Source organism: Mercenaria mercenaria, chromosome 10, assembly GCF_021730395.1.
Source record: "Mercenaria mercenaria strain notata chromosome 10, MADL_Memer_1, whole genome shotgun sequence".
NCBI classification, from domain to species: Eukaryota; Metazoa; Mollusca; class Bivalvia; order Venerida; family Veneridae; genus Mercenaria; species Mercenaria mercenaria.
The window spans coordinates 28,590,365-28,611,098 of NC_069370.1; the positions used below are offsets into that span (position 1 = coordinate 28,590,365).

Here is a 20,734-nt window from a genome sequence, read left to right on the forward strand (position 1 = left end):
GTCATTGAGCATATTAAAAATACTTTTAATCTGCTAGTTGACATTCTGTTGATCGGCAACACCTCAAATCATATTGGATTATAATTTGCTGTATAAAATTACTTTTAACCCTTAACATGCTGGACATGATTGATTATGCCTTTACGACCAGTGTAGATCATGATCAGTCTGCACATTTATGCAGTCTGATCATGATCTGCACTGTTCGCTATTCAGTCAGTATCTTTTTGGTTAGCACCACTTTTAACAGTCAGTGGTACTGTCCAATTTGAAAGTTGAACAAATTCATTATAGAAATTTACCAGGGTAAGGGTTAATGAGATCAGCTTTTTAATTTGTAGTAATTATCAGCTGTAACTTTTTAATATTTAATATCAATGATGAAAATAAGCCGGAACTGCAAGTTAACACCATCATATGATGAAGATAGCAGTAAGCGGGTATTTTCACAAATAAACATTTCCTATTATATATGAAATTGAGAAGTGTACTAGTGAGACATATATAATATATGAAAATATTTCAATTTCAGTATGTAGCACCCATGGCCAGTTCTGTGAGTAGCAAGGCATCACGATGTCATCCAAAAGTTAGCACACGTGGAAAGAAAGCTTCTTGTTCTTCAGCCATAACTTCCATGCAGGTAAATTTTATAAATAAAGGTCATAGCATGTTTGACTCACTTGTTGTTTTAATAGATTATTGGCCACTTTGATACAAAAAAACGTACTATCTGAAATGAAAGTTGCTTACAAAATTATTTGCACTTTGAATAAGAGTAATTACACCAAGTTCTTACTGCACTTGTTTTCATCCAGCAAAAATGCTAATGTTGCATAAGATAATACTCATTTTGAAATAAATCCTGGAAAACGTACAGTCATTTTTCCAACATAATCACCATTTATACATTTTAGTCACACCTTTGTTACGTGGAAATTATAAAAATATTACCATTTTGTGCCCCCTATGAGTGGTGGGGGCATATAGATTTGCTCTTGTCCGTCCTCCGTCCTTCCGTCCTCCGTCTTTCCACCCTACCGAGAATGTTGTGATGCGCCTAGCTCCAAAAGTATTTGACGTAGAGTCACAAATCTTTACATGAATGTTGGTCAGCATGTTCAGTTGTGCACCTATGGTTTCGCGTCCGCATTTATTCAGTTGTGTATGAGTTATGGCCCCTGACTTAAGTAGTATAAGAAATAAGGGTTCTGGGACACTTTTTATCATTTTTCAAAAAATTAAAAAAATATATTTTTCTAAATCTATTTTAGTAACGTTTACAATGTAAACGTTTATTTTTAGATCATGTACAATGTTTACGTTTATTTTTAGTAACGTTTACAATGTAAACGTTTATTTTTAGCATTACAATGTTCATGTTTATTTTTAGTAACGTTTACAGTGTAAACGTTTATTTTTAGATCATGTCCAATGTTCACGTTTATTTTTAGTAACGTTTACAATGTAAACGCTTATTTATAGCATTAGTAGAATTTCTTACTCCCGTGTACAATGCTCACGTTTATTTTTAGTAACGTTTACAGTGTAAACGCTTATTTTTAGATTACTTGTTGTATTGAGGTGTGAAATATGAAATAATTATTTGTTCATTTGCTCTTTGGTTGTTAACTTTTAGTATTTTATACAATAAATCATAAATGTTTATACCATCTTGTAACATTTTCATGAAAAATAAACAATAATAACCACAAAGTGTACTTGTTTTATCTTGATACTGTATGTTATTATACTTAACTTTAGGTATATATTTGATTACTTCTTTTGGTGGAGGAAGTCCGAATGGGTCAAAGTATATTTTCCCGACATAACACACCCAATGGGTTCCAGGTACAATAGAGTTATCTAAATTAATTATTCCACATTCAACCTTTGATTCTTTTGTTTTTGGTAAATTATTTCTACTAAATACGCCCCTAACGTTTATTATTTTTAATTGTTGTACCCATTGTTCAATTTCAAAGTTAGAAATAGGTTTGTTTATAAATTTATTTTTTTACAATTTGAATTCGTCTGTAAGGTCTTCTTTGTGAATCTATCTGTATACCTCGGCCTTGTCCCTTACCACTTAACAAGGATGTAATCAAAGGTATTCCAAGGCTTGCCGCAAGCATACCTAAAAAACCTCCATCTTGTTTTTGCATTGGAGTTAATTTAAGTATTCCCGTTCCTCTTAATTGTTTTCTTTGATTAGGTTTTATATATGGTATTATCATATTTCTGTTATTATTAGCTACTGAAATCATACCATTTCCAAGTATTTTACTTACACCAGTACTGGCAAGGCCTGACAAAGCACCGATGCCTAGAGGAGCTAATATTTTTGGAGCTATTTTTGCTGCCATCGGAAGAATTTGTTTTTCCTATTAATCCAGCCAAAGCTCCCAAGAAACCTCCGTTTTGACCTTGACTGGACATTTGTTTTTTTGAAATTGTAATTTCTAATCCCTTCTTACTTCTAACAGACTTTTCAATTTGATTAATTTGTGTTTTTGTTAAAAGTAAAGGGAAGTTTCCACGTAATTGTTCGTATTTTAATCTAAAAGTATGTGAAATTTTGTTGTTATAAGTTTTCGCTAAGTTTTTCTTTTGTCCATTTGTTAGGTTTACTTTATATTCAATATAATTTGATACCATTATATATTAAATTTATATTTTATTTTAAGCAATAACAAGTTCATTTCCAATAGTATTTATTGTAACTGTTTCTTCACATAATACAATTGCATAAACACGGACATTAGCTGCCGGCCGAACATTTAATTTAACTGTTAATGTAATATGCTTAGGATCTTCTGTCATTCCCTCCTTTTTAAATTCTAAGTTAAAATGAACAAATCTAAACAAACTTTGAAAATTATAACTATTTAAGAGACTTCCGGTAGTTTTATTATTTTGTTTATAATAATAATTAAGAACATCATCATAAATTCTTGATATACTTGTATATTCCGTTTCTAGATAAAAAAACACCATTACCAACTTCAAGACGGCAAGATTCCAATGTGCAATCATTATCTGCGTCATTAAGTTTAAATGTATCTAATAAATGCGGATTCCGCCTTTGTGCATTACTTTTATCAGGTCGTTGTAAATAAACAAACACATGTTCGGGTTTTATTACACCAGCTGTTATTCTAAAAGTTATGTTCGTTTGTCGTGTATCAGTTGATTGTGTTATCATTTTACGAAGGTATTTCCAACTTGTTGCTTTCATATATTTTTCAGAAATTAAATTAAGTCCATATGGATTAAAAATTAAACGTGGAACCCACAAAATAAATTTAGTTACAATTACCCTACCTTCATCAGCAGCATTAGCTCGAAAAATCAATTCGTCATCACCTGTCAACTGCAGTGTTATTTTTATTTGACTTGGGGGTAACATGTTTTGTTCTAAACCCTGAAAAAATGAATAATTATTTAACGGAATTTTAGCATTTACCTCATCACCACCCTGGATTAATCCTTTTCTAAATTTGAAACCTGGATTATATCCAGCTTGATCATCCCTACTCTGAGCAACAGCAGTAGTATCTAAATAAATAAATTCGTTTGTTCCAGTTGATTCTGCATAATCCTTAGATAGTTCAACTAAATCCTTTACATTTATTATCTTGTATAAATTATTACAATCATAAACAATTTTTCCATCAGCATAATTAGCACCACCAGCAAGTTTATTAACTTTAAAACTTACTTCAAAATAACCATTAAACCAATCAAAATATGAACTTCTATCATTAATTGTAAAGTGATACCCACTTTTTTGTTGTTTAACATTATTTCCCAAGACAGAAATTAAAGGTGTATCTAATTGAATAGAAGTTAGTTCGTATCTTTCACAATACTGTTTTGTTCTAAACATGTATATTATATATTATTTTATCTTTTATAAATTAATCTGTTAATACGTTTACGCTGAGCTGATCCTGACAATAATCTATTTAATCTTATATTAATATCCTCCTCATTATTTTTACTGTTATTTTTTTCTTGTAATTTTTTGACAATTAATTCACCAACGTCAGTACGAGTCTGAGGCTTGGCCGGAGGAGCAGACTTTTTAAAACTTTTAATTTTTTTCTGTTATTTTATCAGCAGTTAAATTTCCGACTTCCACTCCAATCCTTTTTGTTCCACTTTCAAGTGCAGATTTTCCTGCAGTTTCCAGAGCTTTTTTTCCAGCAGAGCTAATTGAAGATGCAACTCCACTTGAAAACAGCTTTGTTAAAATGTCAAAAATACCTGAACCTTGTATAATTTCTTCTCCGGTCTGAGCATCAACATAAATAAATATGCCTTTATTTTTATCAGAAACTTTCTTGTACATTATATAAAACTAAAATTTATATTTCTTTTAAAATTAGGGTAAAACTTGTTTAACTCCATTAAAATTAATTATTCTGCCAAATACGTCTGTAATATATATTCTTATTGAATTTATAATATTTCTATTAATTTCAGAATATCCGACTCTGTTGGGTTCTTTTGTAAATGGATAAGCTCTTGTTAAATCTGCAGTACTTAAAGCATAGATAATATCACTAAAATTACCATCAACGAGTGAATTATCAATAAGATCACAATGAATGTAAATTGTATCTACAGAGTTAGTTATATTTGGTGTCGTAGTTCCCCATTCAGTATTTCTCAAAGCTTTTTTCTCAAATCCAAGCAATGTATGAAAATTCGACATTTTTAAATCCAACATAAAATTATCACGAATTGAAATTAATATCTTAAAACTACTTAAATCAAATTCCAAACTTATTGGAGCAATGTCTGATTTATCAAATTCAAAATCACCATTACTTATTAATGTTTCCCTTATATAATTATTAATGTCTGTATAACTATAAGAACCATTTGTAAATATAATATCTTTCCATTCTTTACCATTATTATAACGAATTCTTTTATTATCATATTCATCACTAATATTATGCCAAAAGTAAGTCATAGTGTTAATACTATCCTAACCAACAACATATGTTTTATTTTAATCTAAAATTAAAGGGCGACTAAATCTGATTGTAAAATCACTCGGAGTATTTTTGTTATCAACTTTAACTGTTTCAGAACTTAATACTATTTTTTGTTCCATTTATATTCAAGAAAAATATTTTTTATATAACATTTCATGTTCTTTTGGTAACAATTCATTCATTTTTAATAGTTCATCAATTACGCTAATACCTTCATTTTTTAGTTCTTCATTATTATTTCCAGCATCAATTGAACCACAAATTAACTCCAAGTTACTAACCAGTTCTTCTGGATTACATGGACAAAGATTTGAATTAAAACCTTCTCCTCTAATTACTTTTCTAAATTTCATATATCTTTTATTGATAGGTAATCCTGAATTTTCTGTTAATTCTTTGAATATTTTTCTAGAAAGTATTGTATGTTTTTTATTATTGTTATATCTTTTATTAATCAAATCAATTAAATCATTATCTACTTTAGTGTTAATTACTACTTTTCCAGTTTTTTTATCCTTAGCAATCAATTTGTTTTGACCATAAAGTTTATTTAAGTTAATAATTAAATTTCCATATTGTCCATTTGGTGAAACTTTATATGGATTGTGATATCTTATTCCTTGTCCATATGTAGGAGCCATATCAAGAATACCCATCAACCGACCTTTGTACTTTATTAGATCGGTTTGTTTATGTTTTAATTCTTTTGTTTCTTCTTGTTTATTTGGATCTTTTGATCTTGATTTGCTAACTATTTTACCATTTAATTTTTTGATATTCTTAGTAACATCGTCTATTGTAGCTTGAAGTATGTTTTTATCTATTTTATCAGGATTAGATTCTTCTGCAGTAAAAAAATTAAACATTTCAGACGGTTTGTAATATTTATATTCTTTTAAAACATCAGTATCCATAAAAGCATCTAAATCTACTGTAGGTATTTTCTTTTCTTTAGGTCTTGCACCCATTTTTTCTTCTGATTCTTCATACTCATCATCCTTATCTTTTTCTAATATTTTTTTTATTTCTTCTGTTGTCAATTTTCTTCCTGACGATAACGGTTCTTCAGTTATTCCCATCTTTTCTCTTCCATAATCTTCTAATTTTTTCAATTCATCTTGAGGAACCCATTGAACAGACTCCTCTCCCCAATTTATTGGTGTATAGGGAGCCGGTTCTAAAGCTTGTTGTTTTTTATATTCATCCTGCATTCCTTTAGTTATTTCAGTAATACCTTGTACCATATCTTCTGATATACTTTCTGGAAGTAACGCTAATTGCTCTTTAATTCCAGGTAATGCTTTTAACTGACTTGATAATTGTTCTTTTTGACTTTCTATTCCTTCTGTAATTGGCTTATAAATTTCATTATACATTTCTTGACTAGTAGCTTTTCTTATTTTTTCTCTTCTTATTTCTTCTCTTTTAGCTCTTACTTTTTGTTCAACTAGGTTGTTTATTTCTCTCATGTCTTTAAGTTTTGCTAGCATTTATATAATAATGTAAGATAATGTTAGATAATGTAAAATAATGTAATGTTATTATATAATGAAAATTCCTAATTATGATACAAAAAGTGATAAATCTAATAACTTTAAGCAAATTTATCCTTTTATGCCAGATTCATGTTTTAGAATGTTAATATGTGGATCTTCCGGATCAGGAAAAACAAATACATTAATTCATATACTTCGAAAACCTCTTATATTTTATAATAAATTATACCTTTATGCTAAAAACCTAGAACAATCAAAATATCAGGTTTTAAATTTAAATCATTTAAATGAAATTGCAGATGAAATTGAATTAGATTCAAATGAAATACTTGAATATTCAGCTGATCCCAACCAAATAAACCCACGCGATAGCCTTAAAACCAGAAAACAAAAAGTAGTAATATTTGATGATTTTGTATGTGAGAAAAAAAGGTTCAAAATGAAATAACAAACTACTTATTCAAGGACGTCAAAAAAACTGTTGTGTTATTTATTTAAGTCATTCTTACTATAAAACACCAAAAGAATTCGAATGAACTGTTCACATTTATTTATTTGAAAGTCCAGGTAAAAGAAAAAAATGATTATGTTTGTAATGAACAAAATATAGATTACAACTCTTTTGCTAATCCCAACAAACAAAAATATGATTTCTTATATGTTGACAAACCAAGGAATTTTTTTAAAAAAAAAACTTTACGGGAATTAAAATGATGGGAGTTTTTAATGATGTAAAACAAATTAATCAACCAGACAGATAAGTAAAGTTAAATTTGATATTGATTTAAGTGAATATCCCACTAGAAAACAATACAAAAAGCTTAAAAAAGACATGGAATCGTATTTCATAAAATAAGGAATTGATAACACAATGAACAGAGCATTAGATATGGGAGGTAATAACCTTATAAACCAGGAAATCCAGATAACCCGGCGAGGCAGTTTCAAAACGGTTTGTGTTTAAAAAAGTTCAAAATGTAATGGAAGACTATAAACTTGAAGACACAAATCTATAAAAAAATTAGAAGAAGAAGTAAAGAATATGAAGAATTAAAAAAAGAATTTAAAAAGAATCAATTTTTAAATTTAATTCAATTACAAGGTAAACTTGAAGAAGAAATGAAAGCTATGGTTGATTCTATTAAAGATCTTGTAGAGAAATCTGATTTGACAGATGACAACATAAAAAAAGTATTTAGAACCAATTTTGAAAATTATACAATCAAGTTAAAGAATTAAAAGATATTTATGATTAAACATGAAGAACTAAAAGAAAAGATTATTGAAGCTGAGAAAAAGTTCCCAAAAAAAATGTATCAGTTAGAAATTAGGACAGAAGAAAAATAAATAAATACTGCTTTACAAAAAAACACCAAGATTTGTTAGACACAGTTTCAAATAAATTTGCAGAATATCAATCTGAACTGGAGTAGGCAGCTTCACAAAGAGGCGATAACCATGACACAGCATTAAATAATCTTAAAAAAAAGAGTTTAATTCTAACATAGAAAATTTTAAGAAACAACTTCGAATCTTGATTAGTACTGTCGACACACGCCACAATTTAAAGTACGCGGAATTAAGTACACTTACAGAAATATTACAAAAAGATATAGTGCAGTTTAATGATAAAATTAAAAAAATAGAAAATAATCTAGACTTTGTAGTTGAAAAATCAATTAAACAAGGAGAATCAATCACTGCTAATGCTAAAGCAATTAACATAATTAATGATCAGCTAGATGTATATGATAATCAAGACGTTGTTTTTGAAAGAAGAATAGACAATATATATAATGTTTTTGAAAAAAGAATAGATAATATAAATAATGAAAAAAAAGCTCTGATCAAGTTACAACAAAACGATTTGATGATTAGTGAAGTAATTCTTAAACTTAATGAAAAATTATAATACTTTGGAAGAAGAACGGGAAACAGTAAAAACGTAAAAAGGTGTTTTCTTTTAGAATACTACAATAAAAAGACAACTACATGTAAATAAATATCTTGATTCAAATACATATGATATTGAAGAAAACATTACAACAAAAGGTATTAAAAACGGAAATTTTTTTTGCATTATTTGGAATACGAGCTAATAAGATTACAGATTGTAAAAGTTTTTTTAAAATAAATCATAAATATATCTCCCGCGGAGTGGAAAAGAGTGTGTTTTTAGTCCAACAAGATGGGAGTTACATAATTGAAGTAAACATTATCATAATCATAGTAAGGCTTTTACTTGAAAAAAAATTATAGTTTTAAATTTATTTTTGACTGGTGGGGAGATCGGACAAATGGAAAAGGTATATACACCTGAGATTAAACAAAATGGTATTCAATATACATATGTTTTCAAAAAAAAAATTTAAAAAATTAATTTAAGAAAAGGAATGTATTTTACAATTTTTCATAAAAAATTATTCCATTGTTAATGTTCCCCAGTGATCCTATACTATAGAACCAAAAAGTTATGTCAGATTCTATCTATTTAATTAATAAACTTAATTTTTTATATAATGGGAATATTCAATAATATAAATGAAAAAGTAAGTAAAATAGAAAAAACAAATAATAAGAAAAATCTTTGTTTTTAACATCTGCAACAGAAAATACCGATAGTGGATTATTTCAATGGAAAGTTAGTAATGTTAGTCCTGGTTTAGTTCAAAATGGTAATAATGTAACAATTAAACAAAATTGCATCTTAATTATTCTTATAGATGCAATTAAATTAAAAATAAAGGAGAAGTTAAATTATAATTAAAAAAAAAAGAAAAAAAAATTCTCAAAGTTACAATGCAAAAAAAAACCCAAAAAAAATGAAACAATCTCAATTAATTTATGCTGATCAATTTAAAATGAATTCGGTTATTTATATAGAGGGTTTTTAAACGTTAAGAATTTTAAATTTTAACAATTTTACGGTAGTTTAAATTTAAGAAACTAGTTCTTTAACTTAATTTAAAAACCCATAACCTAATGTTTTAATACCGTCTGGTTTTAGATATTTTTTATCATTCATAACATGACAGTGATGTTTTATTAACAACATAACTGGAAATGTTATGTTTTTCTGAACGAATAACTTTAAAAGTATTATTCTTTTTGGTTGAGTTAAATAAAGTATTTTAATAATCAGAATGATTTATTACTTTTTTAACAACTGATTTTTTTATTCCTTTACATTTTTTAATATTAACTTGATTTTCTAAATAAAAGAATACATTTTACTTCTTAACCCAAACAAATTCAATAATAGGAGTTCCTGCAGCTTCGTCTTTAAACTTTCCAATTACTTTTTTATTATTGTCGAAATAAAATTTTGATTCAGGATCATAATCACTATTATCAAACAAATCTTTACCTTTATAAAAAATCTTTATATGCATCTTTGGTTTTTATTTCATAACATAAACTATCGGTGTCAGTAAATAATAACTTACAATTATCCTCGTACTTTTCTTTAACAAAATTTAAATAATGAAAATCATACATCAAAAACTTTGATAAATCTAAAATACACATTCCAACATAACAAGTCTATTTAATAATAAACTTTCTTTTATTTATGAATTCCAAATAAATTTTTTATTAAACATTGTTGAACTTAAAAAGGGAAGGTTTTGCTATATATTTTAATAAAAGATTTTCATCATGCGTCAGCTTGATATTAACTCTTTTACGTAAATTCTCCATCGTTTTACCGAATACAGAATTATTCATTAACTTAAAAAAGTCTTTTTCAAAAGAATTTTTTGCTTTAGATTTTTTTTGATTTTAAAAATCAATATATTCTTTTAACCATGAACTTTCATCAAAAGTTAATATTCTATGAATCTTAGTTATTTTTAATCCTAATTGTGCATTAGTTAAAGACTTTTAAAATGAGTACGTAATTATTTTTCTTCATTAAAGTTGGAACTAACTTTTTTACATTACTTTTTCCTATTCCAAAAGAATTTTTAACATTTTTACTATACTCAGAAAGCGATTCTTCTGGTATATGCAGCTTCTCAGGAGCTAAAGGATAATCGTTGTGTACAGCATGTAATTCTTTTGGATATTCAAGATCACATTCAATTATAAAGTTAGTTTTACCTTTTGCAACTAATTTCTTATATTGTTTTTCGGATACGAATTTAAAATTTCCAGTAGGTAAAGGTTGGCTCATTGCCCAACCGTAAAGATTATTAGCATCGAGATACATAATGTATTTGCTTTCTTCTTTTGGATTATAATCTTTCATATATTTGTTATTAGCTTTACTCTATCGATTTGAAATATAACTAATTCCTCCTCTTAAACCTTTTTCAATAAATAAATACATATCGATATCGGTTATTAAATCTAGGTTTATTTCAGTCATTTTGAGCATTGCATCCCAAGCTAATGCGGGACTGCTAAAATAATGACATGGATCAAGTTTATAGTATTCTAAACACACTTTTCTAAAGTTCTCAAAAACATCAGTTAAAAGTAAAACGTCAGTTTTTAAATGTAGGGATAACGCATGTTTTTTCGTGTTATAACATCTGCAGAATTCTGAGGGATTGGTTGGTACACGAGCCCGTTAGGGCGAGTGTACCAACGTATCCCGAGGGATTCTGCAAATGTTATAACACGAAATGAACATGCGCTAACGCTATTCTAGCATAAAACGCGTAGAAACTGCTGATAAATGGATAAAATGTCTCTCAACGTCATTAATTTTCCACCAAATGCGCGGGAATGTCTAAGTTGTTTTTAACGTTGACGTCATTATGTTTTGAATTATCCGTTTTGGGGCCGAATGACGTTTACGCTTTGACACGGAACGCGCATATATAAAAAGGTGTTATAACAGCACGCGAGCGCGAGAATCTCCTTGTTAACACACGTTTTCTCTCCTGTTAAAACACCCCCGAAAAGTGACAATAACAGCAGTTTTATGCTAGAATATAGGTCATGATATTCTCCCATAGACTTTATTTTAAATTTTTCCCAGACTTCTTTGGCATGTTTATATTCTTCGTCAGTAATATCGGTAGAGTTTAAAATTGAATAAAAATCTTTTTTAGAAGGTAACTTTTTTTCTTTAAATCTTTCAAATGAATCCATGTAATCATAAGAATAAGTTCCTTTTGTTTTTAATAGTTTAACTAAACTTTCAGGATATTCTTTCGGAAGATATTTAAATTCTGGAATATTTTTTGCTAAATTGTCTAATGATTGAGACATAAATTGAAAACTATCAATAAAAACTAAATCCTCAATCATAAATGCCATATATTTTTCCATATTGTTAGGAATAACATTAACTTCTTTCTTAAATTTTCCTATTTGTTGCATAATAAAATGTCCATCATAACCTTTTAAATTATGAAATATAACAGGAATTTTGTGAGTTAATCTAAAATTAATATTACAATCTTGATGAGAGGAACCTCTATAATTTTCCTGTTATATGACAATGATCTCTTACTTTGATTGAATCTTCTTTATATTCTTTTCCACAAATATGACAAGACTTTTGGTTTTTAAATTCAATTTCGTCTTTTTTAGTCATTCTTAAATCTTTATTAAAATGTTCTTTAAATATTTCTTTACAATATTCCTCTTCCTCAAGCATTTTCTCAATAAATTTGTAGACGGCGTCGGGGCCTCTGTAATTTCTAACCTGTTTAGTATATTTATCGTCATAACAACAAACAACTTTATAACCATAACCACAATCTATATGTTTTTGATACGGTTCTGTAAATGAAGATTCTGGATTCGGAAGAGTTGTTGAAACTTTTAAATTAATTGATTCAAAATCAGCATAAATTACAAAAGGTACTGATAATTGTTTGTGATAATTTTTAAAATAAACTTTACTTCCTTCTTTTGGCATTTTTACAGCTTGAACACCGTTAATATTTAACCAATTTGAAATATGTTCATTTAATATTTTTTCTTGTGAAAAATTTTGTAAACAAAACCTACAAAAATGTTTTTTATTTTTACATTTTGTTTTATTAAACATTAGTCTATTAAAGTCTTTTATCCAGACATAATGGTTTATTTTATCTTTATTGATTAATAAAATGTCACATTGTTCTGCATATATGAATGTACAATGGATAAACATTGTTATGAAAACTGGAAGTTCCCGAGGACTCCTGTCCATCTTCATAACCAAATATATTAAATCTAATTTCATTCTGAGTTTCTATTTTAGATATTTGGTTTAAAGTAACAGGAAATTTTATTCCGGAGTAGTCTAATTCTTTTATATGTTTTTTGTAATTTGAAACTCTTTCGGAATGATTTTTTTGCAGGAAATTTATAAGCCAAATGACACCATCTAAAACATTCATTATCATCATTCTTTATATTTATTAATCATTTCTTTGGATTCTGTAACGGTTTTGGTAATTCTAAATAACTTGAAGCAGCTAGTGGATTATATTTATATCTATTTATATAATGAGCATCAACTGACTCTATTCTCCAACCACTTCCTTCTGAAATCCAATTACCAATTCTATTTATTATTTCATCAAAAGCTTGATGTAAAATGTTTATTATTTCATTTTTATTAGTAATAATTAAAGCCTTTGATTGAAAATAAGCTGATTTATATATTGTATTTGTTTTACTAATTTTCGCAAAAGTTAATTTTAAAGCAACATTTATTTTTATACCTTTTAAAGTTTTAAGTTCAGATTTAAGAATATCAAATAAATCTCTTATAGTTAAATATAATTGATTTTTTGGATCATTTCTATATTCAATCTTAATTTCAAATTTCTTAAAATATTGCTTTGTAGATTTCTCAATTTCTCTATAACTCATCTATATTATAATTAGAGAAAATAAATCAATAAGCAATAAAACATAAAAAATTAAAAGTATTTAAATTTATATCTTTTTCCGTTAAGTTTTGAAAAGCCGCTTTTTACTCTGTTTTTTCCTTCACAACACATTATTATTACACCAGAATTAATACCAAGATCTTTAGATACTGCATAAATGCTTTAATATGTTTTTTCAGTTCCGGTAGAACCTCCAGTGAGTTCCACTGCAATAACTTTTTGGAGTTTGTTTCGGTTGTTGTTTGAAATTGGACAATCACAGTGTTTACCAGGGTCTTTGACCCCGGGGGCTGAAAGCCCACTATTTTCTTCCAGCATCAAACAACCAGATTCCCGTTTATATAGTTTTTTCTGAAAAAGATATGGATCTATAACATTTTTTAATTTATCAATAACATGTTTTTTATATTCTTCACTAACTATTTTATCAAGTTTTGAGTTAATAACATTTCTTCTTTTAAGAACTTTTTTATATGAATCTTTATCTGGGTTTGTTATTTCTCCTAATGTACTGGATAATTTTGGCATAATCATTCTGTCTACTTTTCTATTAACCATTATATAATATACTTATAGAAAAAAATATCTTTAACAATACACCTAAAGAACGTTTAAAAATGGTTAATATTATCTATATCTTTTGAATGAGATTTTAAAGTTATTTTTTCTAAATTGTTATCAACTGTTAAAATTTTAATACCTTCTTGAGACATTCTGTTTAACCATTCTTCATGTAATTTGTGTAGTTTTTCTAAATAATCTATACCAACTCTGTTTTCTTCAGTTCTGTTTCTTTTTTGAAGTCTTTGAAAACATATTTTAGGATCGGTTTTAACATAAATAAAAGCATCAATTGTGGTTTTTCCATGTATTTTAATAACATGATCAATTAAGGAAAGATTGTATACTGCCCATTCGGGATCATTTATAACTCCGGTGACATGATATTGTTTTGTAAAAACATTGCTGTTAGTTAAATAACATCGTACAAGAAAAGAAACACCATCAAAGTTTTTAGCAGAATTTAACATTTTTATATGGCTGTTTAAAGTTGCTAATTGAAAAGGAAATGAATATTTTAGAGGTTCTTGAGCAGCAAGTTCAAAAAGGTTATATGAATTATAACTTGGATCCATAACATTTTGCCATTCATGAATTGGTTCTGGAATTATATTAAAATTAGGATTATATTCTTTAATAATATCTAAAAACGTACTTTTTCCTGATGCAAGATTACCTTCAACTGATATATTTTTCTCATTTATATATAATATACTTATAGAATATTTTTTCTTTTATATCCGTTAGATTAAATTCCTTCATATGTGTTTCAAGAGGTGTTGAATAGTTTTTTTCTTTCTGCATTTCTAACAGTATTGTAAAAATATCCTGAATAACTTTATTTGGATCTTCTTTACTTATTTTTCCGATCCGTGCTTTTGTTATTAGTTGTTTTATTTTGTGATGATGTAATTTTAAAATAGCTTTTTTATCTCCAATTTTTAGTTTATTAATAAATATAGTAATTACTGATGGAACAACGCCAGCAACTGCTACAAATATAGGAATAGCTGGAACAAGTGCTAATGCAGCTGAGCAACTAAAAATACCTGCTGTAATTTGTAATCCTGTATTTACTCTTCCACAAAACTTATAACTTTTTCTGTAAGCAGCAGCAAGTTTAGTTAAGTGATTAATTAATTGATCTATTGTTTCTATTTTAGGAAATCCGTTGTCTTCATTAGAAATTAGATTTTTATTACTCATTTATATAATATATTTTTTTAATTAAATTTCTTCCAATTCACTAAACGGAATTAAACCATAGGTTCATTAACGAATCGAAGATTCGGGAATCCAACTATTAAATTTTTCATTATAACCTTTCTAAAGCTTGTTTTTTCTTATAGTCTCGTCTAATAACTTTTTCTATTCTAAAAACCTCTTGTTTAGTATGCAAAAGTTCTTGTTCATAAAATGAACCCTGAATTATTTCATCATTTAAATCTTTTATAGTGTATGTTCTGGGATTTGTGTTATTAATTCCATAAATTATAAATATTTCCTCTGTCCAGTTTGGTGTATATCCTTTTTCAAAATGTCTTTTAAGTTTGCTTAAGCGAACTCGATCACCAATTTTAAATTTTGGTTTACTCTTTGGTATCTTTAAATTACCATATAAATTAAAGTAAACAGTACCTTTGTTTATGTTTTACTGGCTTCAGTTGGTGTCATTTTTATACTAGAATGTTTTGTTTTGTTATATTTATCAACCATTTCCTGTAAATTATCTAAATAAGTGTAAGTATTATTTGCTGTAAAATATTTCCACATTATTCTTTTTAAACTTCTAGTAAATCTTTCAATTTCAACAGCTTTTCCTTCATTAAATGTATGATACATGTTAATCTTATTTTTATTCAAAAATGATTCAAACTTTTTGTTATAAAATTCTTTTCCTTCATCTACCCATAAATTTGTGGGTGTTCTACCCTCTGAAACTATTTTATTAAATGCTTCAGTAACAGATTCTCCGGTTTTATTCTTTAATGGTATAACCCAAGCATATTTACTGAATATATCAATAACGGTTAACAAGTACTTCATACCTTTATTATGTCTCCCCCCCCCCCCCCCCCCCCCCCTCTGGGGGAGACATATTGTTTTTGTCCTGTCCGTCCGTCCGTCCTTCCGTCCGGTCGTCCGTCCGTCCGTACGTCACACTTCATTTCCGAGCAATAACTGGAGAACCATTTGACCTAGAACCTTCAAACTTCACAGGGTGGTAGGGCTGCTGGAGTAGACGACCCCTGTTGTTTTTGAGGTCACTCTGTCAAAGGTCAAGGTCACAGGGGCCTGAATATTGAAAACCATTTCCGATCAATAACTAGAGAACCACTTGACCCAGAATGTTGAAACTTCATAGGATAATTGGTCATGAAGAGTAGATCACCCCTATTGATTTTGGGGTCACTCTGTCAAAGGTCAAGGTCACAGGGGCCTGAACATTGAAAACAATTTCCGATCAATAACTAGAGAACCACTTGACCCAGAATGTTCAAACTTCATAGGATAATTGATCATGAAGAGTAGATGACCCTTGTTGTTTTTGGGATCACTCCGTCAAAGGTCAAGGTCACAGCGGCTTGAACATTGAAAACCATTTCCGATCAATAACTAGAGAACCACTTGACCCAGAATATTGAAACTTTATAGGATGATAGGTCATGTAGAGTAAATGACCCCTATTGTTTTTGGGGTCACTCTGTCAAAGGTCAAGGTCACAGGGGCCTGAACATTGAAAACCATTTCCGATCAATAACTTTAGTACCACTTGACCCAAAATGTTGAAACTTCATAGGATGATTGTAGATGCAAAGTAGATGACCCCTATTGATTTTGGAGTTACTCCGTTAAAGATCAAGGCCACAGGGGCCTGAACATTGAAAACCATTTCCGGTCAGTAACTAGAGAACCACTCGACCCAGAATGTTGAAACTTCATAGGATGATTGTTTAGGCAGAATAAATGACCCCTATTGTTTTTGGGATCACTCCGTTAAAGGTTAAGGTCACAGGGGCCTGAACATTGATAACCATTTCCGATCAATAACTTCAGAACCTCTTGATCCAGAATGTTGAAACTTCATAGGATGATTGAACATGCAGAGTAGATGACCCCTGTCGATTTTGGGGTCACTCTGTTAAAGGTCAAGGTCACAGGAGCCTGAACATGGAAAACAATTTCCGATCAATAACTTGAGAACCACTTGACCCAGAATGTTGAAACATCATAGGATGATTGAACATGCAGAGTAGATGACTCCTAGTGATTTTGGGGTCAGTCTATTAAAGGTCAAGGTCACAGGGGCCTGGTCATTTAAAATCATTTCTGGAAAATAACTTGAGAACCACTTGACCTAGAATGTTGAAACTTAATAGGATGATTCGACATGCAGAGTAGATGACCCCTATTTATTTTGAGGTCAGTTCATCAAAGGTCAAGGTCACAGGAGCCTGAACAGTGACTTGAGAACCACTAGGCCAATAGTGTTGAAATTTAGCAGGTTGACTGGACATGTGAAGTAGATGATCCCTATTGCAGCCAACCAACAGTGTCTCTTTGACTTTCGCTCCTGACCCCTATTGACTTCTTGCCTATAGGGCTTTGCATTGAGGGAGACATGTTCTTTTTTACAAAAGCAATTTCTAGTTATATTTTGAAAAACTTGTATATCAACTGAATCAGCAGACCAAGTATCATCAATATCATTAACTATCACTCTTCGTTTAATAAATTTTCGTTTAATTGGTTTATGTAATTCTTCTGCTAATTCATCGCTCCATGTTATTTCGGGGGTCTTTTTGAGTGAGCTTTTAGCTCCCGAGGACTTACGTCCAAGTAAATACTCTACCCCCTTTTCCCCCGTTTTTTTATTTTCGTTTTTGTCCGAGACCAAGTTTGTATTTCGTTTTAATTGCAGGTTTTACAACTAAATGTTTTGCAATCTTTTCTCCAAATGTTTTTGATTTAGTGTTATTTACGTTGGAAAGCATTTGTTTGTCACATGTACTTTTTTTTACACCGCTGTCGTAGCAAAAGTCATGGTCCATACATACTGTGTCTAGTTCATTAACAGGAGGCCCATTATCTAAAGGATTTCCTGGTCCACAATAGTTATATCCTGGGAGTGTTAAACCTTTCTTAGGTAATAAAGGTAACATTGCTTTATGAATATCTAAATTACCCCCTGTACTTTTAACAAACTTTGATTTCATTCTTCCACAAGATGAACAGGTAGCCATTATCATTTTTCTCCCGTTTTTTGCTGTAACATAATGAGGATTTAAATTGTTGGTGAATTTTCTTGCTTTCAAACAATATATTTTATTCTGTAAACTCATTTATATTATATATATTTAAATTTAATCCAAATTTTACTTTCAATATATACCCGATGAACAAATAATACAACAAGTAATCTAAAAATAAGCGTTTACACTGTAAACGTTACTAAAAATAAACGTGAACATTGTACACGGGAGTAAGAAATTCCACTAATGTTAAAAATAAACGTTTACACTGTAAACGTTACTAAAAATAAACACGAACATCGGACATGATCTAAAAATAAACGTTTACACTGTAAACGTTACTAAAAATAAACATGAACATTGTAATGCTAAAAATAAACGTTTACATTGTAAACGTTACTAAAAATAAACGTAAACATTGTACATGATCTAAAAATAAACGTTTACATTGTAAACGTTACTAAAAATAGATATAGAAAAATATTTTTTTTTATTTTTTGAAAAATGATAAAAAGTGTCCCAGAACCCTTATTTCTTATACTACTGACTTATTTCGTTTTTTAATTTTTTTCACTACACAAGACCAGACTTCTTGTCCAGACTTACTCAAAAAAAAAGTTTGTGAAACATGTATGTTAAAATATACTTTACCTAGAATCATAAAACATTAGAGGATTGTTTTATAGCCTGTGAAGTGTTCTCTTTAAGATTTTACTCAGCTAGGCCAGAGTTATGGCTGACTAAGTGAAAAATACACATAAGGTTCTTAAAAGTTTGTGTTGCAAACATCTTAAAAATTATTGAACCTGAGTCATAAAACCATGTTACAGTGGCAGGAGAGGGGTGGGCACCTGTGTCCTATGGACACACATGTAGTTAATCATGCAAAGCAGAATGTGAACTGATTAATACTATAGTCACTTGATTATATCTTTACCCTTATTTAATAAAACTTTAATGTTTAATACCATCATTTTTTATTTCAGACTGTACCACCTTTGGCTAGTGCTGCAGTTGCCCACTCATCAGGAAACGTGGACAAAGATATTACTATATTCAGTTCACCAGAATCAAATCACCTCCAGGTAAGCTATGTAGTGTTTATACTTAACAACTAATGTAGAGCTTCGAGTGGTTTATCGTCTGATTTACCACGGATCAGAGTTCAGATGCGTAGGCATTAGACCATGAGGGCATTAGCCCGAGTGGTTTAATGCTGAAGCATCTGAACGATGAACCATTGTAAATTAGAAATAAATCACAAGAAGGCCTTCATTGTTTTCATTCTGATTTCATTTACCAGAAGAGTAATTTATCGGACGTCATGTGGCAATTTGACATCATGATTGACGTCATAATGCACTCTTACCGGTGCGTCAACTGTTGTTTGTCACATAGAGCTTGATATCCTTATTTGTTTAAATGGACATCAAACCAGTCATGTTAGAATGTACATTATAAGGTAACTATCTAGTTCTTCATTTGTGAATTTAACTGGCAATTTCTCTATAGAAAATTACCAGTTTTACTAATAAATTAGAATTTGCAGTAAAAGCTTGTAACAGTAGCCTGAACATGATGTTCCATAGTATATTTTAGTATTTTGTTCTGCTTCAAATTTAGATCTTAACATAACCTTCTTGCATACAATAAATACAGTAAACATTATGTGCCTGAAAATGAAAATGATAAAGATACATTCATGTTATGTTTTCGAATTTGGATTAAAGTACTACATGACAGTGATTATGACTTAAATATTAATATTTAAATATTTGTGAAAAACTGTGCCTGCTATTTGTGGTATGAAATATGGAGTATTTTTGTGCTCTTTATAATGGTATGATTTTTTTTAAATTTTCACATGTTTTATTTACTGTTGTTGATATAGTCACATAAAGAAGAACATGGAATTCGTCGGTCTGAGCGACAGAAGAAGTATAGTGCTCAATCTGTTGAAATTGCTGGAACTACTGGTGAATCTGTTGATACCGATAGAACTACCAGTAAATCTGTCTGTAAATCTGTAGACACTGCTAGAAGTTCCCATAAATCTGTTGACACTACAGGAACTACCAGTAAATCTGTTGACACTACTAGAGATACCAGTAAATCTGTTGACACTGCTGCAAGTACCAGTAAATCAGTTGACACTGCTACAACTTCTCAAGGATTGAAGTTTAAAAGAAAACAGACATTTGTTGGAAAACGAATTCAGCATGAATGGGTAGTGAATGAGGATACTGAGAAAAAGCAGTGGTACAATGGAACTGTTCTCAGAATAGTTAAAGGTAATTGTTGTATGTAAAAATGATATGTATATAACATGTTATAATGCAGTCTTTCTTGCTCAAATAAAATCTCAGTTATGGAAGTATAGAATTATAACAAACAATTCCATATAAAAATAGTTAATCAATGTTTTAGTATGAATTACTGGCTCAGAGTAACACATTCAATTGTATGAATTACGCTTTAAGCCTTAACTTATAACCCATTTTTCATTTAGGTTATGATAAGTAGTTTTCTTTGTATATGACACAAACACTTTTTATTTAAAATTAGTAAGTAATGGG

The 20,734-nt window shown here is 29.2% G+C and overlaps 1 protein-coding gene across 1 annotated transcript; it reads left to right on the forward strand.

The window, feature by feature from the left end:
- The first annotated feature begins 519 nt into the window (after positions 1–519).
- LOC123566210 (uncharacterized) lies at positions 520–20,466 on the forward strand. The gene is made up of 3 exons (XM_053516839.1): positions 520–643; positions 19,145–19,243; positions 20,050–20,466. Exons 1-3 carry the CDS (start codon positions 545–547, stop codon positions 20,464–20,466), a joined length of 615 nt encoding a protein of 204 aa, XP_053372814.1. The 5' UTR covers positions 520–544.
- Positions 20,467–20,734: the final 268 nt, after the last annotated feature.